This window comes from Mesoplodon mirus (genome assembly GCF_964341445.2).
Source record: "Mesoplodon mirus genome assembly, chromosome: 5".
NCBI lineage: Eukaryota > Metazoa > Chordata > Mammalia > Artiodactyla > Ziphiidae > Mesoplodon > Mesoplodon mirus.
Window position 1 is genome coordinate 175,962,244 of NC_138980.1, and position 26,365 is coordinate 175,988,608.

Consider the following 26,365-nt stretch of genomic DNA (forward strand, 5'->3'; position numbering starts at 1 on the left):
CGAAACCTGGTTGCAATTTTCATTTAGACCATCTTCTCGGCGATCCACCAAGACCAAATGCCAACCCCAAGTGGGCAATCTGAGGGGCGATGGGCAGTATGAACAACGGGCAGGGACTTAATGCAAGCTTCTGATCTACTCTCTTACAGGGAGTTCCTCATTAATGAGGAATAATTGCAACCCAGAGCCCAGCACTAATGGATTTAATAATGAATCCCCAGCACCCGTCAGACTGGGATACGCACATGTTGAGAAGCGTGGCGCAGTTACGGCCCCTTAAGAGCATCACAGACTTGTGATTGCTCAATCCTGGGTTGCTAAGCAATATCTGTCGAAGTTAGGGATATCAAGCCCTGGGGGTAACCTAAGTGGTGAGCACACTAGTCTCCCCGGTTATCAATGAGCCAGACAAATCGCTCCAGCAACACAGAAAGGCCACGCACCACCACCCACGTAAGAGCTATCAAAGTGCCAATCCTGTCTGTGATGGAGTCGCGTAAGGTGGTCCAGCTTGAGTCGAATTAGGCGCAGACCACACCGCTGTGCCTTCAAGTTTCAGCTCTGGAACCAGACGCTCCAGCTACCACCAGCCGAAGGGCTTTGGTTGCCCATAAGCTTCCAGCAATAAGCTGCCGGCACATTACCGGAAATAACGAGGGCGGTCGGCATTGTTTATGGTCAGAACAACCTGGGATCAGAACCTCTTCACACCTCCCATTTTCACCTTCACCCTTCAGTAATGCAAACATCCATGGCAAAAGCTTTCACTCCGGTCGGTCTTGCATCAGCCCAAGACGTTGAGCTCTAACGGTGCAGTACGAGCATCCCAGCCATCCCGCCTAATCGGCCTCCACAATCGAATTCCAACACAAACAAAACAGAACCACGCTCCCGCTCCAGGATTTCCAGCAGCAGTGTGCAGGCAGCTCGCGCCTGCTTGGAGTACTTTAATTTCTGCAAGTGCACACTTCAGCCCACGGACACGCGGCTAGGAGCCAGGAGGGCACCGAGAAGCAGGGGGTAGGGATAGGGACGGAGGCTCCCCATCCGCAGACCCGCGCGGCAGATCACACAGCATTTTAACTGCACCGAACTCAATACCCTGCCACTGAAGCTGGGGATGACCTCAGCTGCCGGTACCAGATGTGCCACACAATAGATCTGCCTTAAAGGATTTTAAGTGGACTCATTCCTATTACCGGACCTCGAAAGTGTCCAGCGTTGTTTTTCATCACTGCCTCCCCACCCTCGGGTCGCGAGTGGTAAATCTGCTACCTTCCTAGGTTGGAGTAGTCGATTACCAGGCTTCCTCTATGGAATCGAATCCAGATTTCCCATCACCCGAATTCCCAGTCACAGTGGTTGCCATGGTACGCAAAACGGCTCCTTAACAGGGCCACAGAACGTGCAATCCTGGTCATCTAGAATCATCAGAGCAGAGCTGCTGATGCCCACAGGCATGGATTAGTTCTAGAATTACCACAGTTCTGCAGGTAGGGGCCAACGAGCGCTCAAAGTCATTCTCAACGTCAGGGTGTCTAAGCCAGAAGTGCTTAGACGGCCGTGGGTTAACTTTAGCAACAGGCATGTGCTGCTGCAGGATCAACCCTCAGGGTGGGCTTGAGTGCGAGTGTGGGGAGGCAGCTGCAGTCATAGGGCAAAGCGGTTCCACCTCATCCTGTCTCCCCGGCCAGGTCTCAGGCAGCTGCGGGAGTAGAAAGTAGGGCACAGGAGCCACAGCGCGGCAAGAGGTGTCCCGTAAGCAAGACACAGTGCAGAGGGAAGCGGCAAGCGACACCACTGGGCTTACGCGAACGAGGGTCACCACGAGGGTCGCCACGTCACCCTCCACCAACATGGTGACTGCTCAGCCACCAGTTATGCGGCGATGGACTGGGGTGGGGCAGGGACAGCCTTTGTGGGCACACCTCGGCTAGCGGGATGCCGGGACAAACACCGGAACAGGACCAACACGGGTGTGAATGCCTGCCGAGCGCCTCCTACACAGGGACCAGCCCCACAAGGTGACCTAGCCCTGTGTGGCGCAGGGAGCTGTGGCAAGGACGTCACGGTGGGAGGCTGAGGGATGTGCCCACCCGCAGGAGGCAGCACGTCTCCCCACACTCCCGCAGCACGGCCGCGAGGGGCGGGGGGTGGGGGGGTGGGGCGGGGCTGGACAGGCGGCACCTCCAGTGGCAGGGCGGAGACACCCGTGACCACGACCAGACAGCGACCTCCCGCAGACTCCACCCTCCTGAAGGACCACGGAACGGAAAACTGAGCGAGCACAGCAAACCGAAATCAAGGCCCAGAACCCTGCTCGACAGTCTCAAGCACAGGACCGGACTCACCCCGCCCTGCAAGGCCTCAACGATTGTCGCCGCAACAGTAACCGTGTGTGACCTCTCACTGTCTGGCCAGGGTACAGTGGAGTTTTCCAGAGGCGACATGAGACACCTGTTGGAATGCAGATGCCTCCCATTAAACCGGACATTTAAGAGGTATGTAAATATAAAACAAATCCACTCGTCTCACCAATGTTTTGGCTTTGGAATATATATTAACACATAACGGGTGTTAAGTGAATAAATATTTCTAAATTTTTTGACTCTCTTATACGGCAAATAAAAGCTCTTCTGAATCTTTTAGAAGAATTTACAGGGATCCTGAGACCAAAAGAGTTTGAGAACCACTGCTCGATCGTAGTGGTATGTTTAGGTATGCTGATAGATAGACAGATAGATTTTGCTCACAGAACACCTGAAAAAAATCAGAAAATAACTATGGCTCTCTCAAAATACACATATGCATAAAATTATCATTATTGTACCAGGGACTTCACAAGCTCCACTGATTATAAAAGGAAAAGGAAAGGGAAGGCAACATTAGACTTCTGAATCACTTTGTTTTAGAACCATGGATATCTTTTACATAATAATAAAAGTGGAAATCATATAATAATCAAAATGCAAAATAAACCAAAAACACATCAAACAAGTGAACCTGTGTATATCAAGCTTAATCACAGAAAATAATTACTTTAGACTTTAAAATATGATCATATATCCCCAAGTAGGCTATATCCAAAGACAGAAGGAACTATAAAGAAATCCTAAAGAGAATTCAGTAATCTTCATGTTAATAATAATAATATTGATAGTTACTTTAAAACTTGGAGGATAAAGACAATAAGTATGATACTGGTATTGTGGTTATTTGTTTTAAAAAAATTATCTCTTAGAATACATAAGTATTCATGGATGAAAAGATATAGTATCCGGGATTTCCTTTAAAACAATCCAGCAGAAGTGTGGGGAGGCAAGAGGGAAAGGGTTGAGATAAAAGAATTATCAACCATATGCTTGTGTATGTTGAATCCAGATGCTGGTTATTGGAAGTTTATTACATTAATCTATTGGTGAGAGTTTGAAATTTTGTATAATGAAACAAAAAGAAACAATCAAAGGTTAACATGCAATTTGTAAATATCATAGGTGAACTTTCACTTTACTAACACTACCAAGTCCTATTTGTTTGTTTGTTTATTTATTTATTTATGGCTGCATTGGGTCTTCATTGCTGCACACTGTCTTTCTCTAGCCGCGGCTAGCGGGGGCTACTCTCCGTTGCGGTGCGCGGGCTTCTCATTGCGGTGGATTCTCTTGCTGTGAAGCACAGGCTCTAGAGCACAGCCTCGGTAGTTGTGGCGCACGGGCTTAGTTGCTTGGCGGCATGTGGGATCTTCCCAGACCAGGGCTCGAACCCGTGTCCCCTGCACTGGCAGGCGGATTCTTAACCACTGTGCCACCAGGGAAGTCCACCAAGTCCAATTTTATCAGTGAAGTTCTTTAGTAGGAGGTCTTTGCATGTGGTTTATTTAACTTAACATACACACACAAATGTGAAAACTCATATTAGCAATTTTCCTATTTCACTGACCATGTTTTTTCAAATGTGTTAAAACTTTCACTGGCTATATCTTCATCAGGGAAAGAAAGCAAAATAAGATCTAAATAATCTGTCTCAACATTCCTAAAAGCCTACTGCTATGCAACCAACAACCCATTTCTAACTCAAAACCATTTCATCTAAATGACTCTAATACAGAATTTGGTCCAAGAAACAACATCACAAATCTCTTTTGCAGTACTGACTCTTGTTTTTCCCCACATGATGAAGCTGTGACTGAGTTTTGCTCAAGAGTACTTTATGTATAAATATTTCCATAAATGGAAAGGCAAAGATTGTTGCTATAAATCAACCAGAATGGTGATATGCCTCAGCTATAAAACTCTTCAAGGCAAACACTCAGCTGTCTAGCAGGCCCCGAGCCACACTTGATTCGGTGTGGCTTATCCACCCCTCGCAGGGAAATGGAGGTCAGGAAAAGCTACCTAAGAGATAGGCTGCCACTGTCATTGCTCTATATCCTCAACTCAATTTCCTTAGCTAGTCCGTGTGCATGGAGTAGAAGCAATGGAAGGTTCTTCCCTGCCAATCTATATTCCAGGAGAAAAATCTGAAACAAGGCACAGGTATATAAAGGTCATAGTTAAACATTTATTCGGTTAGAATACATAAGAAACTATTAACAGTTGCTACTTTGGGGGGATCAGGGTTGGGGGAAATAAGTTCTTTCCTTATTTCATAAGTGTATGCTGCCTACAGTGCAGGTGTACCTCGGCATCCACGGATGGATTGCTTCCAAGAGCCCCCATGTATCCCAAAACTCCAGGGCACTCAAGTCCCATAGTTGGCCCTCCACATCTGCAGGTTCTGTCCACATCCACGGATTCAAGCAAATTCAGATGAAAATTCTGATCTGCAGTTGGTTGAATTTACAGATGTGACACCCACGAATGGGGCGGGGGACAACACCATATAAGTACTGGAAAAAATCCACATATAAGTGGACCCAAATAGCTCAAACCAGTGTTGTTAAAGGATCAACTGTATATATTTGTGTAGTATTTTGCTAGTATCTTACTTAAAATTAATAGTTTCCTATATACTTATGTTCAAAGACATGTACAAGAATGTTCATAGCAGCTCTATTCATAATGCCTCCAAAATGGAAACTACCCAAATTGCCTAAATTTGGCAAATAAATTTGGATAAATAAATTTCGGTATATTCACATAATTTAATATAATACTTCATGGCAAAAAGAATAAACCAACCAAAACCACAAACCACAATTTGGATTTATCTCACAAAACGATGTTGAGTGATAAAGAACCCCAGACACAAAGAGTACCTACTCCTATACAATTCCAGATGTAAAAAAATTCAGAAACATGTAAAACACATATCATTTAGAAAATAAGGATAAAGTTTCGCTCTAGAGAAAGACAGCAATAAAGACTAGAAGACAAATGAAAATTCTAGACCAAGATGAAACAGTACGAGTTTTCTGCCTACTCCTCCTGCCAAAGACAGCTAAAAACCCAGGATATTATATACAAAAACAAACATAAGAAGACTCTAAAAGGCGAAGAGAAGGCAGATCAGCAAAAGAAGCTGGGATGCCAAGGAACCAAAAGGCAGTGAGTTCTCTGGATTTGTGTTTTGCCTCAAGTATCCTGGACTGGAGGCTGAGGGGGAGAAGCTGGCAAGCTAGAAACACCAATGAGAACAGACAAAAAAAATTCCGCCCAAAAGCTTGCTCTCCCTCTAGCCAAAGGACCAGGGAAGGGCAACTCGGCAAGACAGAAAACTTTAGACAGTAACTACTGCTGTACCCCAGCCAAACAGTACAAGAAAAAAATTCGACCCTACCAGCGCCTCTGACAGTCAAGAACAAGTGGGGAGTAGACCTAAGATTAGGGAACGCTATTTCTAATCCTAGCCCAACTATATTATCAAGCAAGTTAAGAAGGAAATGAGGATTTAAAACCTAACCCTCAATTCCAAAAGATAACTTTTTGACTTTATCATACACACGCTGGTTATGTGATCAAGTTTCCTTGAATGTTTTATTTTTTCATAATTTAATGTCAATATCCTACATATATCTACTATCTACCACTCCAAATTTATAATTTTCTTCCTTTTGAACAGTAGATTTGCTCCCTCTAATGAAACACATTACTGAAATATAAGGGTAAAAATAACTAGTACAACAGCTAAGTAAAAAGTAGTTTTATTACTAGTGAAGCTGAATATTTCCACCTTTTGCCATGTCCTCTTTGTGAACTATCTATTCAAATTCTTCGTCCAGCTTACTAATTGGGGTCTTAACAATAAGAAAATAGTCCAAAAAAATTCAGCAAAGGATTTGAACAGATACTTCAGCAAAGAAGGTCTACAAATGGAAACAATGCTGACTCATTAAGGAAATGCAAATTAAAAACACAATTTAAGATGCTGATGACTGTACAACAATGTGCTTATATTTAATGCCATTGAATCAGACACTTAAAAATGGTTAGAATGGTAAATTTTGTTATGTAAATTTTACATTAACAACAAAGTTTACACCACAGTAAGATTACCACTACATACCTATTAAAATAACAAAAATAAAAACATATATACTCTTACCATACACCCAGCAATCCTATTCCTAGGTATTTAACCTAGTAAAATGAAAATTCATGTTTGCACAAAAACCTATGTGAATTTCATTCATAATTCTCCCAGACTGGAAACAACCAACCCAAGCATTCCACAACTGGGGAATGGATAACTGTGACACATCCCTACAACAGAATACTACTCAGCAATAAAAATGAACAAACTGCTGATACAGGCAACAATGTGACTACATCTTAAATGCATTATGTTAAACTGAAAGAAGCCAGACTCAAACAGCTACATACTGTTTAATTCCACTTATGACATTCTGGAAAAAACAAAACTATACAGACAGAAACAGATCTGTGGTTGCGAGGGTCTGGGGGTGGAGCTGACCATAAAAAGACACGAAGTTATTTTGGGGAGTGAAAGAACTATTCTATATCTTGATTGTGGTGGCTACATGACTATATGCATTTGTCAAAAACTCACAGACATTAAACAAGGAAAACTTTAAATACACTTTAATTTTAATAAAATCATGTTTTCTACAGTACTAGTGTCTAAACAGACGTAGAAAAAAAGAACAAATGAGAAAAGGTAACGACATGAAAAAAAATTAGTTCCCTCTCTAAAATGTGTTCTAATGAAGTTGTAGATTGAAATATATCCCAATGAGCACATTTACTTCATCCGGCCAGGTAGGAATTAATGTTGCTAGGGACTGTGGAAATCATCAGCATTGGTCATCAAATATTTTTGGCATTCTACTTTCTGGGTATGTGGCAGTACTGCACTTCCCTGTCACCTCTGAAATTATACCTGAACATGTGACTTGCTTTAGTCAATGAAATATGAGTTATAAGTGATGTGCCATCACTTCTGGATAGAAGTCTTTGGGCACCAATAAACACAATCCATCACACTGCATCTTCTTGCCTCAATGATTGCGGAATCATGTGCTAAGCCATGGTCTCCAATCTATATCTCCAAGTGACCAGCATTATTAGCAGGAGAATCTCTCCCCAGCCACACTGGACGTGATGTCAGTGAGAAACTTAAAGCAACCTCCTGTTGCTCAGGTTTGGGGGAAGTTTGTGACTAAGACATAAATTAGCCTATCCTGTTTTATAAAAGATCTTAGCTGCTTCACAAAACAAAAACTAAAACAAGCACAACCACCACCAACACAGAAAGTCAAAGAAAACTCTTTTCGCCATCTTTCTGTGCTGCCGCAATGGTGTGCATGAATGACCTGGCTGATGCTCTCAAGAGCATTAACAATGCTGAAAAGAGAGACAAACGCCAGGTTCTTGTCAGGCCATGCTCCAAAATCATCTGGTTTCTAACTGTAATGATGAAGCATGCTTACACTGGCAAATTTCAAATCACTGATGATCACAGAGCTGGGAAAATTATTGTGAACCTCACAGGCAAGTTAAACAAGCATGAAGTGATCAGGCCCAGATTTGAAGTGCAACTCAAACATCTAGAAAAATGTCAAAATAACCTACTTCCATTCTTCTAGCTTGGTTTCACTGTACTGACAACCTCAGCTGGCACGAGGACCATGAAGAAACAAGACAAAAACACATAGGACAGAAATCCTGGAATTTTTTTCCTAGGAGTATATAACAATGTGCAAATAAAATGCCTCAATGGAGAAAGGGGCGGGGGGGAGTCAAAGAAAAAATAATCTATTTTGTTTACTAGGATCAATCCCACCACCCAAAACCTCAAGAGAACAACAAGGCCAAGGGTACAGAAGGAGAGTGCAGTCTACAAAAGGTGCAGCCTGAGGCCCTTCACTAAAAATGATATAATGTTCTGTGGTGGAGTAAGACTCCACCAAATTTACATGCAGTAAAATGAAAAATCTTGCTCAGGCCAAAGTAAAATCAATGCACTCTGCTGGTTATGAATGCAAACTTACCTAGAACAATAAATCAAAGCTCTTCCTGGTTTTCAAGGGCAAATTTCTTCTGTTAAATCCTATGGCAACTTTTGTTGCTTTATTTGAATACTTAGTATCTTCACAAAGCATACCTTTTAGAAGTTCCTAGCACAGTACCTAGCTCAGTAAAGTTTTTTTTGAATGAAATCTTCAAGTCCTTAGTGACTGAAGATGGAGACAGCCCATGAGATGAAAGGGAGGGTGAACACCCAACAGTGTGAGAGGTTATCAAGTTGGTGCCAGCTGGGGAAGTCAACACCCACTCAACGCTAGCCCATCCCGTTAGTTTTCTTAGCCAAAAATCCAGTTCACCAAATATATTCTAAGTATCTACTATGAGACAAAATGCAAAACAACTTTTAAAGCTTTGGGTACATCTTAACTCTTAAGCCACTGTCTACCCTGAAAGTTGTTTCACATAAGGTTTCAGAATGTTTCCATTTTCCTTCTGGTGATAAACTAGTGATACTTTAATAAACAAAGGGTTTAATACCCTTTATTTTTTACATCAGATGAACAGAACATGTCAGGAGACAGTACAGTGCTCCCCCGTACACAGTACCCAGCATCCCCTCTTATTAACATCCGACATTAGGATGGTAGTTCTACTACACTTAATGAACCCGTAATGACATACTATCATTAACTGAAGTCAACGGTTTATTCAGATTTCCTTGATCTTTACCTAATGTCATTTTCTGTTCCAGAATCCACATTACATTTAGTTGTCACGTCTCCTTAGGCGTCTCTTGGCTCTGGCAGTGTATCACACTTGCCTTGTTTTTGATGACTTTGATTCTTTTTTTAATTAATTAGTTTATTTTTTGTGTGCGTTGCATCTTCGTTGCTGCACGAGGGCTTTCTCTAGTTGCAGTGAGCAGGGGTTACTCTTTGTTGCGGTGTGCAGGCTTCTCATTGCGGTGGTTTATCTTTGTTGCGGAGCACAGGCTCTAGGCACGCAGGCTTCAGTAGTTGTGGCACATGGGCTCAGTAGTTGTGGCTCGCGGGCTCTAGAGCGCAGGCTCAGTAGTTGTGGCCACGGGCATAGTTGCTCCGTGGCCTGTGGGATCCTTCCAGACCAGGGCTCGAACCCCTGTCCCCTGCATTGGCAGGCAGATTCTTAACCACTGTACCACCAGGGAAGTCCCCAGAATTGGTCTGATGTTTTTGCTCATGATTAGAGTGGGGCTATGGGTTCTGGGGAGGAAAACCACATAGGTAAAGTGCCATTTCATCACAGAATATGAACGGTACATTATCAACATGATTTTTATGACTGTTAATGGTGACCTTGATTCACCTGGTTGCAGTAACAAAGGATTTTTAACAGCTGATTATCAACAAAAATTTTATAATTAGTAGCTACGATTACAATAAACATATTAAAAATACATTATTAAAAAGTATTATTCAAAGTATCTGTGGATAACCTATACTGCTAAAACCAGAAATGTGGGTACATAAATTGTGGTACATTCACTACACAAATGTCTATAGTCCCTTAAAAATAGCAAATATAACAGTTATATGACAATATGGAAATATGCATAATGTCAAGTAAACAAAGCAGGAATAAAAAAATGAATACATACTGTTCTTACAACAAGGTAAAAACCCAAAACAGCCTAAAAGAGAAAATACAAAAAATGATAGCCATTATATTGGTTAGATGAGAACATGGGTGATTTCCTTCCCCTGTTTTCCCAAAGTTTCTACTGTTTCATTGCTACTTTCACAATTACAAGAAAAAGAAAATTTTAACTGCTAAAATTCTGTGAAAAACACTTCCTTTTTGACTGTGAAAGTATACCTATTTTTTTTTTAACATGGATTTGGTAATTAGGTCTTGAAAGCATACATTTAAATGCCAAATCTCCATATATCCCAATTCTCCATATATCCCAAAGCTTAGTTATTTCTTTTCTCTCCAGATTACTGATCATTACAAAACTAACATTCACCTATACTATTGCTCCTGGAAGCCTGAAAACTACATCTGCCTTGCTGACTAGGCTTGAGTCACATGCTTTCAATGAGAAGCTCTTCCGTGGGAACATAAGATGGAGGGAAGGAGTAAAGCCATTTCCTACTTCTGGCTCTAAAAACAGCAGCGGCAGCTAACTGCAGGTCCTGTGGACTCCTGCAGTAGTTACAGAGCTCGTGGTGAGGATTTTGCCAGCAGTGGGCAAATGCAAATTCAGCAGCACAGGCAATAACTCCCAGGTTTTAGCAGGAGTGTGCCAAGTATCAATGTACTGAATATTCCCTCTGAGCTCCCAATTTATCCTTCAGTACACCCTGTTCAGTGATAAGAGACTGGACTCTTTTAAACAGTTTTTAAAAATAAATTTGTCGGTAGAGGGTGCTGGAGGGACAACACAGGAGGACTGGAGCACCCCTTGCTCCCGCTGCACTGTCGGTAGGTTTGCTTTAGCCAACTTCTCACAGCCCTACTGACAACAGCTCAACACACTCCAGGCCTTGAGCCCACAGTGGTACCCTAACTCTGTCTGCACGCCTACTCATCAACCTTGAGTCTCCTGCCTCCACCCTGGAGGGTTGTTTCCTGCTCACCCAGAAACTGTGGACTCGCTCTGGCTTGGACAACTCCGTACTTCTCCAACGAGGTCTGAACCACAGCTGTGAGGAGGGGCCCTCACCCCTCCCCCGTCTGTCCCTACTTGGACATTTTCCCTCAGGCCCAGAGTACCCTTTACGGTAGTCCTTACATCTTTATCATTATTCTCTAATCCTAGGTTAACAATTCTTTCAACTTCCTCTAGTTAAGTTACTGTGTTTTCTGCCTCCTCACTGGATCCAAAGTGCAAAGGAAAAAGAAGATTTAAAGAAGAACCAAGTGGAAATTTTAGGTGAAAAATACAGAGTGTGGACTCACTCCTGGACTCAGGCTCAACAGCAGTGTTTGTCTCAAGAAAAAGCACTTGTATTATTCTTTGGAGCTACCAGCTGAACTAACTGCTTCCCCACCCCCACCCCCCACGAAACACCATTTTTACTATGGAAAAAAACAAAACAACAACAAAATGACAAACAACAGTTATTCAGACAGATTCGGGTATTCGGCAGGCATTGTGTCACAAAAGAATGAAGTGAGCCTAAGAACCAAGCAAAACACTGACAATATTTGCTGCCACTGACAAAATAAAACTTTCAAGCAAATATTAGTATTTTAGAAAACCTACATCCACCACAATAAGAACGACAGCTTCTCCAATACCAAAAGCCCTTTTGAGATAAGTGGTGACGTTAATGAATGTGACTTTTATGTTACACAGGAAAATGTGTCAAGATTTGGAAGATTTGCATAACTTGATCCAACAGCTACCAAATGATCAATACATGAGGTTACAAAGCCATGCATGAGTAAAAGACAACAGATTTTTAAAGACAGTTTTACTGAGGAATAACGGACATCCAATAAAATACGCTTACTTAGAGGATATCACTTGATACACTTGACACTGGTAAAACTGTCACCACAATCAAGATAATGAACACATCCATCACCACCAAAATTAACTCATGCCCCTTTATAATCCACCTTCATCTCATCCTCCTCTCACCCATCTTGTTCCCTCCCAACTAACTGTTCTCCACAGCATGTATAACCATCTCGTCATGCCACATAATTTACTACGTGTTTACTTTCTGTCCTCCCCTCCTCCTCTACCAAGCCGAAAACAAGAACGTAGGCTCTATGAAAGAAGGGATTTTGTCTATTTTGTTACCAGCCTAGCCCAAGTGCATAAAATAGTGCCTGGCTAGTTAACAGGTGCTCAATAAACACTTGTCAAATAAGTGCATGTATGCTTGCCCGTAAGCATGCCAAAGCAGTGAAAGTTGATCTGTGGCAAGAAGAATGAAGCAGGCATTACTGGAAGCAGAGATGAAAGACCATGTGGTTCTAGAAAGACAGTAACTAGCTGTCTGGTTCTGACAACTTCTTATCCTTTTAACTCATTACTTCCAATGTTTTGGCAGTCCATAAAAATAGGCTGGTAAGATTTTATTACATTCTGCTAGTGTGAGCAGTAATCCAGAAAAATGAAAAAGAAAAACGTCAGCTCTATATACCACTGGGCTGAAATGAGAGCACACTACTATGGCAAAATGTTTAGTATCTTAATGAGAGTTTCATACATCAATACTTGCAACATTTATTCCAATGTTGCAGTGCTTTTTACTTTTAAAAAATGTATATCCTTGAGCAAAGAACAGATTTTTTTTTTTGAAACTGAAAAATATCAGTGCTTTGCAGGATCAGACTCCTGATCGATAAAATGAGGAAGATCTAAGACCTCCTCAAGCTCTGAAGTTCAAATATTTGATGATAGAGAGCAGTTTACCTAACAGAACTTCTTTCAAAATCGGAGTCAATCCTTTTACACCCTGCCCCTGCCTTACCAACTAAGTTTACATAATATTCTAAATGCTTTGTTGTCATTTCAACAACTTTTCATTTCATCTTCACTAGGAGTCGATTCTGTCTCAAGAAACCACTTTCTTTGCTCATCCATAAAAAGCAACTCCTCAGCTGTTAAAATTTTATCATGAGATTACAGAATTCAGTCACATCTCCAGGCTCCACTTCTAATTCTATTTTTCTTGCTATTTGTACCACATCTGCAGTTACTTCCTCCACTGAAGTCCTGAACCCCTCAAAATCATCCATGTCGGTTGGAGTCAACTTCCAAACCCCTATTAATGTTGATATTTTTGCTTCTTCCCATCAATCACAAATGTTCTTTTTTTTAAATTTTATTTATTTTTTTATTGAAGTATAGTTGATTTACAATGTTGTGTCAGAATCACAAATGTTCTTAATGGCATCTAGCATGGTGAATCCTTCCCAGAATGTTTTCAATTTACTTTGTCCAGATCCATCAGAGGAATCATTATCTATGGCAGCTATAGCCTTATGAAATGTATTTCCTAAATAATAAGACTTGAAAGTTGAAATTACTTCTTGATCCATGGGCTACAGAATGGGTGTTGTGTTTGCAGGCATGAAAACAACACTCATCTTGTTGTACATCTCCATCACAGCTCTTGGGTGACCAGGTACATTGTCAATAAGCAATAATATTTTGAAAGGAACCGTCTTTTTTTCTGAGCAGTAGGTCTCAACAGTGGGTTTAAGATATTCAGTAAACCGTGTTGTAAACAGATGTGCTGTCATCTAGGCTTTGTTGTTCCATCTACAGAACACAGGCAGAGTAGATTAAAAATAATTCTTAAGCGCCCTAGGATTTTTGGAATGGTAAATGAGCAATGGCTTCAGCTTCAAGTCACTAGCTACATTAGCCCCAGCAAGAATCAGCCCGTCCTTTGAAGCTCTGAAGCCAGGCACTGACGTCTCCTCTCTAGCTATGAAAGTCCTAGGTGGCATCTGCTTCAAATATAAGGCTGTTTCCTCTACACTGAAAATCTATTTCTCAGTGTGACCACCAAGAATTATCTCAGCTGGATCTTCTGGATAACTTGCTGCAGCTTCTACGTCAGTACTTGCTGCTTCACTTTGCACTTTGGTGTTATGGAGACAACTTCTTTCCTTAAACCTCATGAACCAAGCGCTGCTAGCTTTAAACTTTTCTTCTGCAGCTTCCTCAACTTTCTCAGCCTTCTCAGAATTGAAGAGAGTTAGAGCCTTGCTCTGGATTAGGCTTTGGCTTTAGGGACTGTTGTGGCTGGTGTGATCTTCTCTCCAGACAACTAAAACTTTCTCTATATAAGCAATATGGCTGTTTCTTATCATCCATGTGTTCACTGCAGGAACTCTTTTAACTTTTTTCAAGAACTTTTCCCTTACATTCACAACTTGGCTAACTGGTGCAAAAGGCCTAGCTTTCAGCCTATCTCGGATTTCAACATGCTTTCCTCACTTATCTTACTTACCTCTAACTTTTGATTTAAAGTGAGAGACATGTGACTCTTCCTTTCACTTGAACACTTAGAGATCATTACAGTTATTAAATGGCCTAATTTCAGTATTGTTGGGCCTCAGGGAATAGGGAGGCCCCAAGGAGAAAAAAAAGAAACGGGAACAGCAGTTGGTGGAGCAGTGAGAATACACACATTTATCTGTTAAGTTCACTGTCTTTGTGGGCACAGTTCATGGTGTCCCAAAACAATTACAACAGTAAATCACAGATCACCATAACAAATATAATAATAATGAAAAAATCTGAAATATTTAAAAGAATTACTAAGATGTGACACAGAGACATGAAGTGGGCAAATGCTTCAGGAAAAATGGCACCTATAGACTTACTCAATGCAGGGTTGCCACAAACTCTCAATTTGTAAAAAAAATTAATATCTGCAAAGCTCAATAAAATGAACACAATAAAACAAGGCATGGCTCTATTATGAGAATGGATTATAAAACTGTTGATTTTACAAAAATAAAACAATACACTGAACACTTTAGAGATCTTTAATAGCTAGCAAACACAAAATATGAAGGGTCAAAATCCACCTGGCAAACAACCAATTTTCTAATAGAATTCAGTCTTGTTTACTACAAATAGGAAACATTCTGAGCATTATAACATCATATATGGTACCATTAGAGGAAAGCAACATGCAATTTTTAAAAGAGATGGAAGAGCTTAACAATCTCTTTGCAGGTTGGTATTTCAGATTTCTGTTTGCTCAGATTAACATATTAAAAAATAGATAAGTAAACAACATCATCAGTGTTTTTAACGAGTGATAAAATTTTAAGATTTTTAAATTTTTTATTTTCTTTATGTTTAGCCTCATTTCCCAAGTCTCCTACCAAAAAAAAAAGTTTCTTTTATAATCAAAAACCCAATTGCATTTTTTAATTTAAGAAATAACCTGTAATAACTCATTTAGCAAATAGAAGTTGTTTCCAAGCTTTTTGGTGTCTTCACTTTGTCATTTTTATCCTGAAATCATCTGTAATCCTCCCTTTCCTTCCAGCATTTTTTCAAGTTAAATTTACATTAACTTTGACAATTTCAGAAGACTTCCAATTTGGAATTTTGCAAAATTAGGCATGAGCAGTATTAAAATTCACTATCATTTCATGACTAACAGTGTCATAAAACAAATGCAAAGTAAAGCTTTGTCAAATTATGTAGATGATTCACCTTATAAAGGGAGTGACAAAAATACAGTCATCTCAACACTGGACACTGGGTATCCACTTATAAATTTAACCACGGAGTCTGACAGACCTGAGTTGGAAACTTGCCTCTGACATCTGTTACCTGTATGACCTTGGGCAAGTTACTTAATCATACTAACCCTCGGTTTCCTCATCTGTAAAAAGGGAATGGTGCCTACCTAACAGTCTTAGGAGAGTTAAATGAGATGTGTATAAAATGTTTAGTGAAGTACATGCCATCCATCAAGTCCTCAGTAAGTGTCAGTTATTTCAATAGAGAACAGTGTTCAAGTCAGTAAATAAATATCATTTGTACCGCACCCTGACTGAGGGGGGTGGGCAGTGCACTAGAAGCACTCAGAAAATATTTCTTTCATGGCTCCAGCTTTGCGATTCTGCAATTCCTGAATCACCACTATCATACCATAAGTGTATGCAATTACTAAGTGCCTAAGCTCAAAGAATGGGAATTTAATAAACCATGCCAGTATATATCAATTGATAAATCAATAAACACATGCATTACTAGACTGAGTCATTAAAATTTGAATCCAAAAGGATGTATGGATGTAGATGGAAATTTACACACTAGGACCACCTGTCAAAAGAAAGTAATTCCTAACCTCCTCAGCAGTTTCACTTTACTATTTTTTCCAAAGGAGTCTCCTGTGGTGATTACCTTTCACTCACGGCACATAATAAAAACAACTGAGCCATAATGAAAGGAAAACTGTGTAATCAGATTACCTAGGTTCAAATCTTTCTCTTACTAGGGTGTGAAACTTGGACAAACTATTAAACTAACTTCCACACCTATAAAAGATAATAATACCTACCTACTCCATAGGGATCTTAGATCAAATGTGAAGGCATGTAACTATGCTTTGTAAACTGTCAAGTATAACATGCAAATATCATTACAGTTGAGGTTCTTCCTATCGAAGGAAAGACTTCTTTAAAAAAAATGATAAATTGATCCCCTCCACGCATCACATATACAGACAACATCAAACTTTTCATCACCCATTACTGCACACCACGACAGTCCCCAACGATCTTCATCTAAAATCATCAAAATCGCAACCCGTAAGGTTGCAAGACGCTTATCATATCCCCACATAATAAACCCAAAGCATAAATGTATCTTCATCGATAACCTCAACAACAGGAAAGCGATTAGGAATTTCCTCTATAGACTCACGAAATTATTCCATAAACTCTAAAAAGATAAAACTGCTTAAAAACAACCTAACTACCTTCGCCGGATCAGCAAATGCGTTTCACTAGTCACAGATGTTCAGTCATGTCTTCACTTCTGTATTCAGTTCACAAGAGTCAGCTTGTTCCAGAACAGCCACATCCAAAACACACGCACTCAAAAGCAAAACAGACACACAAAACTCTGCTTATTGGTGCCAGAGACTAAGCACAAAATAAACTACACCGAAACAAAGAGCCTTCCTGCTTCGAATAACCCCGGTGGCCCTGCCTCTGCCTCGCTTAGTAAACAAACTACTAGGGGCCACGCAAGCAGAGGGCAAGGTTTTTAAATACGGGGTCAGTTCCACTCCACCAGGCCGTCACCTGGCGGGGTATTTTTCGCGAAGTTTCAGTCAACAAAGAAGTTTTATCGTGAAAGGGTCGGGCCCGGAGAGCGAGGGGCAAAGCGACATAAAGAAAGACAAAACCGAGTGGGGGAAGGGCGTGGAAAACGCCCCCAGACTTCGTGCAGCGACCACGGCGCCGTCCCCCCACCCCGGGACTGGCGGGACAGAGGGGGGCGGGGAGCCACGCCGGCCGCGGCCACTGCAGCCCGACGCCCCCGGCCCAGGGCAGGGGTCCTGCTCTCTGCGCGCGCGCGCGGGCGAGAAACGGCCGGAGGCGCCGAGGGGTCACCTACTGCTCCCTGCCGCCCCTCGTGTCCGCCGCTCGGCGGGCAAACGGCCCGGGCGCCGGCCCCGCCGCGATCCCGCCCGCCGGGTCCCGCCGCCGTCCCCGCGCGCCCCCGCCCCGAGCCGAGGCGCCCCCGCCGCTCCGCCCGGGCCTCGCCGCCTGCCTCGAGCGCCGCGGACCGGGCGCGGGCCCGGCCCGAACCCGGGCACCAGAGCAAGGGCGCGGGAGCCCCCGGCTTACCTTCCTCGGCGGTGTCCATCTTGTCTGGGGCGGGGGGGGGGGGAGCGGCGGTGACGCAGCCGCCAAGCTCCCGCGGCGGAGGCCGGAGCCTTCCGGCCGGGGCGGAGGGAAGGGAGGAGGGAGGAGGGAGCGGAGCCGGGCCCGGGCAGGTGCGTTGCTCAGGTGCAAAAGAGGAAGCCAGAGGAAGGAAAGAGGGGAACAGGCTGAGGGAGAAAGGCAGACAGAAAGCGGGCGAGAGAGGGGAGGGGGAGGGGCGGGGAGGGCCGAGGGGAGAGGCCTGGGCGGGGCGCGGAGGCGGAAGGGGCGGGGCGCGTCAACGACAGGGGCCGTCACTTCCGGCGGCGGCCGCCGCATCCGCGGCGCTTTCCTAGGTGGTTGGCGGCCCCGGGGGCGTTGCGGCGCCCCTTGCGGACAGCGTGTGGCTACTTTCGTGGGCGGCGGGCCGCGCGGGCTTTGTCCCGCGGGCTGCGCGGGCAATGGGGCTGAAACCTTAGAAGGAGCTGAGTTCTAATGACCCCGAGGGAGGCGACAAAGAAGGCGCAGAGCTGAGGGAGGAGAGCAGCGGGAGCGAGCTCCTGACGGCGAGGTGGCGAGCCCAGCGCCGGCCGGGCGCGGTGCAGACAAAGGCGGGTCTCAGGGCTGAAGAGTTAGTTACCTGGGCGCCTGTGAAAATACAAGTTCGGCGCCCCTCTCTCTCCCGCCCCGAGATTCTGGTGCCGCGTGTTTGGAGTCGGCCCAGGGATATGCATTTTTGTTCCGCACGCGGGCACTTCTGATGCACGTTTTGAGGAAGTACTGAAATATCACTGAAATTAAGAAGGCAAGCTCTAACTCTACCACACACCCTCCCAGGGAAACTTCTTCATTTAACTGGAAGGACTGCTTCAATAACCTGCTTAGGCTGGAGGCTGCAACACCCCCCTCTAAGGGAAATCGGTTCAGATACGGACAGGGCTTGATAACACTGCGTGTCGGACGCTTATCTGGCCGGAGCTAAATTGCTTCGGACTGAGCTCTGCTTCCATCTGTACAGCACCTTTCCTCACTGTAATCCCTGGCTTTTTGTCTAAATGAAGAACTATGCAGAAAATAACAAGTTAGAAAGGTCACCACTTTTAGAATCGCCTGAGTAGAACCAAAGGTGTCTCTAATCCCAAGGAAATCTTTTTAAAGAATATGCGGATGACTTGCATATAGATTAGATACATGGTACATTGAGGAGCGCTAGCAATCTCTTTTCCACCTGTGTGAGTGACGGAGTTGGGAAGACGCCCTCCCCCAAGCCTCATCAATCAGAATGAGACTTAGAATAAAAGTAACGAAGTGTAATCCTCTGTAGAGAGAGCAGCCCTTGAAGACGGATGTCACCGATTTGACCAGTGTCACTCATGTTACCCGAGGTAGGAGAGAATTCAAAGTCTTGACCCAATAATGGAGACCCGCCGATTTCAAGAGCTGACCTTGAGAACTGAGCATATTTAAGCTTTTTCTTAAATATGTTTAGACTATATTATCTCCCAAGGAATGGAATCTGAAGGAGGCTCATACTCCAGTCCCCACCCCTCCTGCCTAACAGGACGAGCAGTCACATCCCCTGTAAGGCCTGTGGCAGACCACTCAACTCAGACCAGGGTCACTGTTCAGGACCACCAGACCCAGCCTCAGGGGTTGTACAGCAAAAGCGGGAAGGAGTCTGAGAGGTAGACTTCGAGATTCACTGGAGGAAGTGCTAATGGTCTTTCCGGGCAGGTGTGTGAACCTCCAGGCAGTAGACCTGGGTTAGGATTGGAGAGATGTGGGTGTATGCAGTGTGGGTGGAGGGCTCCCTCCTTTTGTCTTTCTGTGTCTTCCTTTGTGATGCTCAAAGGAAGGTTACTTCTAGAGTTGAGAATTGCCCCAACCTTTTTTCATTTTTCATTTGGAGGTTAAACCTAAGAGTAATCAACCAATATTTGTTGAGTCCCTATTATGTGCCAAGCATTGGTCCTCACAACAAACCCTTTGAGATACGTAAGGCAGTCAGACCTCTCTTGGTTGCCAACTAAGCTAGTAGACAAAAGGGAGGAATGGACTGTCGACATGAACAAACTGTGACAAGGGTAGTTGTCCAGTGGGCCTCAGGAATTGCTGGAACCAGAGTCCCCTCTCTGCCCCCATCCCTCTGTTCTGCTTCTCTCTGCACATCAGCTTCTTGTTGTCACACCAGCTTCCTCCACATGGCTGGGGACAAGGCCCGATAGCTCTCAAGGTCATATCTTCAGCCTCACCATCAGACAGGCTGAGGGCGACGATCTCTGGTCTCAACAGTTCCTAGGGAAGGACAGTTCATTGGTCCAGCTAAGTGCCCACCCTGAACCAAATGATGAGGGTCTGTAAGAACATAACGTGTACACCGCCATTGAATTACATTACTGAAGTGCAGAAAGAACATTTCCCACAAGAAAAGGGAAGACAAAGCAATAGATATGCATTATAATTAGAATTCTCATTGTTTTCAAACAAGGACACCAAGATAATATAGAAATATTTTTATTTGCCACACTTTTATCCAAGGAAACCAGTTAGAATTCATACACAATTTCAACCTGATAAAAAGTTATTTTGATCAAAAGAGACACTTAAAGGTATAGCATACATGTGGTTCCAGCCTCTGTGTGTGTGTGTGTGTGTGTGTGTGTGCACTGTGCCATGAGGATACTATAGCTTAGTAATTCTGGGTTTCCATATAGCAATCAAAGGAGCAACAGGGGATGTGTGGGAAGACAACAGTATAATTTTTGAGCACTAACTCAAACTAACAATAACAATAATTAACCTAACTCCCTATTATGTCCAATGAACGTTAATAGCAATCTTGCAAAGCAAATATTGTAGCCATTTCACAGATGAGGAAGCTGAGACAGCTGATAAGTAACTTGCTTTTGGCCATATGTAGAAGAGGAACCAAAATTAAAGCACAGGTCTGTCTTTAACTCCAGACCTCTAATTTTTAAACCTCACCTGTTTGCCCTTTGCAGCCACACTCTTAACACTGCCACTAAACTCTTAACTTTTTACCATGAGCCCATGCTTAGATAGAAGCCCAAGACTTTGCAACCGTTGCACAGAAGTTGCACAGAGTTGTTGCTGACCAAGTATACGTATGATAATTAAGTAAAGTGCCTTACTATAAGCTTAACATTAACGTCTATAAATTATTGAAGGCAGTTTGTGGCATTATCTTAATATAAAACTCTTTCCTTCCTTCCTATCTTCCTTTCCCTCTCATCTCATCTTCCCTTCCCTTCCATTTTTTAAAAAATTTATTTATTTATTTTATATTTATTTTTGGCTGCGTTGGGTCTTTGTTGCTGTGCACAGGCTTTCTCTAGTTGTGGCGAGAGGAGGCTACTCTTTGTCGCGGTGCGCGGGCTTCTCATTGTGGTGGCTTCTCTTGTTGCGGAGCACGGGCTCTAGGCATGTTGGCTTCAGTAGTTGCAGCACGTGGGCTCAGTAGTTGTGGCTCACGGGCTGTAGAGCGCAGGCTCAGTAGTTGTGGCTCACGGGCTTAGTTGCTCCGCGGCATGTGGGATCTTCCCGGACCAGGGCTCGAACCCGTGTCCCCTGCATTGGCAGGCAGATTCTTAACCACTGCACCACCAGGGAAGTCCTCCCTTCCATTTTTCTATTCCATTTCTCCTCCCTTCCTGCTATGAGACACAACAATAATGTGGGCAAGAACATGGATGCTGAAGGGAGAGGCATGCAGGTGGCAGAGAGAGAAGACTGGTGTGGTTGGACAATTGATTATGTTGAATAATGATGACCAGATTTCCCACTGTTGGAGAAAATACTAACATGGAAAAGGGGAAGGCTAAAAAGAACCCTGAGGTGTTGGATTGGAAATACAGGTATCATTAGGAACTCATTTTTAAAAATGTAAACAAATATAGAAATATATATAGTTGACCCTTGAAAAATGTGGGGATTAGAGGCACTGACCCACTGCTCAGTTGAAAAGCTGAGTATAACTTTATAGTCAGCCCTCATACCTGTGGTTCCACATCCTTGGATTCAACCAACCTCAGATGGTATAGTACTGTAGTATGTATTTATTGAAAAAAAATCTGAGTATAAGTGGACCCATGCAGTTCAAACCAGTGTTATTCAAGGCTCAACTATATATGTATGTCTATAAATATCATATATAATATATATCGGCTGTTAAATATATATGCTAGGAAATATATAATATTTAATATTATGTGTACATTGTATACATTTCCTAGTTCTGTCCTCTGAGAGGATAGACATGCAGTGATATCTCAGTAGCTATGAGCACACTGCGTATACAGATTTTGGTTTCTAATACCATGCTCCACTAAAAGGAACCAAGACTGTATGATCCATAATGATAGACACATGTCATCAGACATTTGTCCAAACCCATAGAATGTACAAGACCAAGAGTGAACTGTAATGCAAACTATGGACTTTGGGTGATTATGATGTGTCAGTTCTATCAATTGTAGCAAATATACTATGGGGGATGTTAATAATGGGGGAGTCTATGTAGGGGCATATGGAAATCTCTGTACCTCCCTCTCACTTTTTCTGTAAACCTTAAACTGCTCTAAGAAAAAAATAAAGTTCAAAATTTTCAAAAAACATTTATATGGGAAAAAAAGAGTAACCAAGACTCTGAAGAAATGTCAGATTTTAGGGCTGAAGCAGGAGAACTGCAAGATAAGCCTAGAACATCTTGTGCAGAAATTAAGGAAAGGCTCAAAAACTGATAGGGCCATGCTAAAAGGATAAAGAAACTGGATCAAAGAGGCTCCCGTTGGCCATGCTGAGGACAATTTGAGCATGAAAATAAATATTACAGTAACAGATTATAACCTGTTAAGTAAAATAGGAATCCATGAGCTCATCATGATATAACTCAGTAGGGAGAGAAAAAAGCTCTTCCTTTGCAGTATAATGCCAACCAATAAACAGAAAATCACTGACCAACCTGTTAGTGGTTCAGACTGGAGTTGTCAATGGAGGCTAAGAATGGGTGAAGTTTCAATGAGGAACAGGATTTTAGCATATTATTGGAACATTTTCCAACAGTTAACAAGAAAAATAGTAGTTTTACAGTGAAGACATCAACATGAGTAGATGATCAAGGTCAACATCACCAGTGATTGGACAGATTGACATAACGAGAAAATTGAAGTTTCTCAGGAATGCATGCCTGAGTCTGGGCATGAGGCAACATCCAGTGGAATCAAGTTGAGTGTCAGCCTACGGAATATAAGGGCTGTATTCTCTTAAACTCTCAAGGACATGATAGACAGAAGACTGAGGAACTGCTCCAGATTGGAGGAGGCCAAAGAGACGTGACAACTAAATGCAATGTATGAAGGAATCCTAGACCTGAAAACCAAGAAAGACATTTGCGGGACAGTTGGCAAAATTAAAAGTTGAATAGGTTCTTTGAATGGTAGTGTTGTATCAGTGTTGATTTTCTGACTTCTTGGGAGGTCCTTGTTTAGGGAAATGCACATTAGAGTATTTAGGGGTGATGTAGAATCAGGGCTGAAGCTTGTAGTGAAATGGTTTAGAAAAAGACTAAGTGTGTGTGTGTGTGTGTGTGTGTGAGAGAGAGAGAGAGAGAGAGAGAGAGAGAGAGAGAGATGTTAAAAGTTGGTGAATCTGGGTGAAGGCAATATCGGAGTTTTTTTGGACTGTACTTGCAACTCTTCTGTGAGTCTGAAATTATTCTGAAATCATTTTTTAAAATTAAAATTGCTACGTGCTAATGGAACTATAAAGCAGTGGTTCTCAGATCTGGGGAGTCTCAGTCATTAGCACCTTTGAGTATCTGATAAAATCTGTGGGCTTTTTTTCCCAGAAAAACTGCATAAACACAAAATGTTGCATACAGTTTCCAGGAGTTCATGGTTGCCTTCAAGTCCAGGCAGAAACCTCTGGTTAGAAGAGCTTCTCATTTAAAGTACTGAGAAAAATGATGATGTTTACTTCCCTTTCCAAGAATATAGCAGGCTAGGTTATTTAGACCAACAGTTGAAAATACTTGATAAAATATTAAAAACATATTTGTAAAACCACTGAAGAGTTGACAAAAATGGTAAAGCAACTAGCAGGCCAGAATCTAAGGACAGGATATAAATGGAATATGGCAGTTGCTTTTGCTCTGCTGATTACAGGCAAACTTTGAACCTGAATTTTGACAGCTTCCAGGGGCAGGAATAACAACTGTCAAAGCCCAGAGCCTGCCAACGGTGAAACATCTGTTAAGAGACCTTCTACCTGGATTCTCCCCCAGGGCCTCCAGAACTGCGTTCTCAGGAGGAATAGTGAACCAAAAGTAGACTTCTCTCTGAATCTTTTAGGAAAATTTGGTTTTGCTGAGCCTTATTAAATTATACCCATGAACCAACCCTGGCATGGATTGCACCTCAAACTCATGACACACCAGTAACCAAATAATCTCAAGCAATAAATTTAGTTCAAAATGATCCTGAACTACTGGGACTCCTAAGTACCTGGAAGATATAGTAATCCCATATCTGGGATATATATATATATGTATATAAACAAGAACTTACAGATAACAGAAACCATCCTACAAAGACTTCAGATATGGGATTACCAGACAAAGATTGTAAAGAAATTTTACTTACTAGGACCTTTTTTTAAAAAAAGTGATGAAACAATTTTAAAATACCGATTTTATGCCAGAGTTACATCTTTGCTGCCATTTAAACATACAATGAAAAACCTTTATCAAGAAATGAAGGTAATAATATTTTAGGGTGTACACAAGCAAAATCTTTAGAGAATTCTGCATTAGCATGAATGAGGCTACATCTGTCCTTGTGCACTTGGAATTCAGTGGCTGTGGATCTTCAACGGCCGTGGCCCCCTTTCATTTACTGATGTTTCCCTTAGGCCAACACAGGTCTGGACATGTAGTAGTAAGTCAATAAATATTGGCTGAATAAACAAAGCATAATTTTCGAGGAGATACTTTTTGTTGCTGAAATAGCAACATGTGTATGAATGCCTTTCTTAGCAAGAGACACATTCATAAGGTAGCTGAAATATCAATTGAGCAACAGTGATGTATAAGGTTTGGTGTGTCTGTACTTCTACATCTGCACTTCTCAGTTATAATGAATTCAGTTTCAATGCTTCAGGCAGATAGTCTCAACAAGGAGCTACACTGAGTCAAATCAAATCATCAAAACAAAGTACCAAGTGTTTCTTATCCCTAACATATTCAGATACAATATTCAAATAAAAATTATTTGCAATTTAAGCCAAAATGTTACTGAGATGAAGGCCTTCAAGACCAGTTTTTTTCTGCACATTTTATTATGAACATTTTCAAATATACAGAAAAGTTGAAGGATACTACAATGAACACCTATATGCCCTCAACCTAGATTGAACAATTATTAAGATTTAGCCATATGTATTTTAACTATAGTTTTTTTGTGTGTGTCATTTGAAAGTATGTGTTTGAACAACTTTCCCCCTAAGCATTTTAGCATGTATCTCCTACAGTTAGAATAATGTCCTTTAAACCCATTGACACACCATAACAACCTCTAGAATCTAAAGTTTCTATAATTGTCCCAAGAATGTCTTTTATAGTTTTGTTTTGAATTTTTTTTTTTGGAACAAGCATTCAATTGACCTTCATGCATTGCCACTGGTTTAAGCCTACATAGTCTCCCTTAATCTAAAATAGTCCTTGTACCTCTCATTTTTCGATGACAATCCCTGTTGGAAAATCACACGGCAGTTGTTTTATACAATGTCCTTCATTCTACATTTGTCTGATTGATTTGTCCTGGTGTCATTTAACTGTTCCTTTAGCCCCTGTATTTCCTATAAACTGGAAGTTAGCCTAGAGGCTTGATATGACTAAAGTTAAACATTTTTTGGCAAGAATATTTCATAAATGATGTGTTTTTCATATGGTAGCAAATCAGGAGGCCAAAATGTCAGGTTGGACCATGATTACTGATGCCAAGTTTGATCACTTGGTTAAAGTGTTGGCTACTGAGTCTCACCATTCATTAATCACACATAGAGTAGAGACTTTCATGGTGGTCCAGTGGTTAAGACTCCATGCTTCCAATGCAGGGGGCCTGGGTTCAATCCCTGATCAGGCAACTAAGATCACACATCCCTTTGGCATGGCCAAAAAAAAAACATTTTTTTAAGTAAAAAAAAAAGATCTGTGGAGTAAAACATGAAAGCCACAGTCCTTCATATTCTTTCATTTATATCTTTTTCACGAAGTAGGACAGCCAAAATTTTAAATTATTCTTAAATTTGAAAGTGCATGCTATCGGGGCTTCCCTCGTGGCGCAATGGTTGCGAGTCTGCCTGCCGATGCAGGGGACACGGGTTCGTGCCCCGGTCCGGGGGGATCCCACATGCCGTGGAGCGGCTGGGCCTGTGAGCCATGGCCACTGAGCCTGTGCGTCCGGAGCCTGTGCTCCGCAACGGGAGAGGCCACAACAGTGAGAAGCCCGAGTATCACAAAAAAAAAAAAAAAAAAAAAAGAAAGTGCATGCTATCATTAAAAACATTCTTGTTGA

General features: G+C 42.2%; 1 protein-coding gene and 1 pseudogene across 4 annotated transcripts in view; one reads left to right on the plus strand and one right to left on the minus strand.

Annotated features, from left to right (window-relative positions):
• MARCHF6 (membrane associated ring-CH-type finger 6) overlaps positions 1-18,001 on the minus strand; it is a 77,129-nt gene extending 59,128 nt beyond the window's left edge. Inside the window, exon 1 of one of the 3 annotated variants that reach the window (XM_082620497.1) lies at positions 17,760-18,001. In XM_082620497.1, coding sequence (XP_082476623.1) covers positions 17,760-17,778 — 19 coding nt within the window. In that variant the 5' untranslated portion in view covers positions 17,779-18,001. Of the gene's footprint in view, positions 1-9,155; positions 9,729-17,759 lie in introns of those variants that run through there. The other 2 variants (XM_082620496.1, XM_082620498.1) reach the window with 2 other exon arrangements.
• Positions 7,076-8,212, plus strand: LOC309804450 (small ribosomal subunit protein uS8-like; annotated as a pseudogene). Its single transcript has one exon. The product of its transcript is annotated as a small ribosomal subunit protein uS8-like (transcript).
• Positions 18,002-26,365: the final 8,364 nt, after the last annotated feature.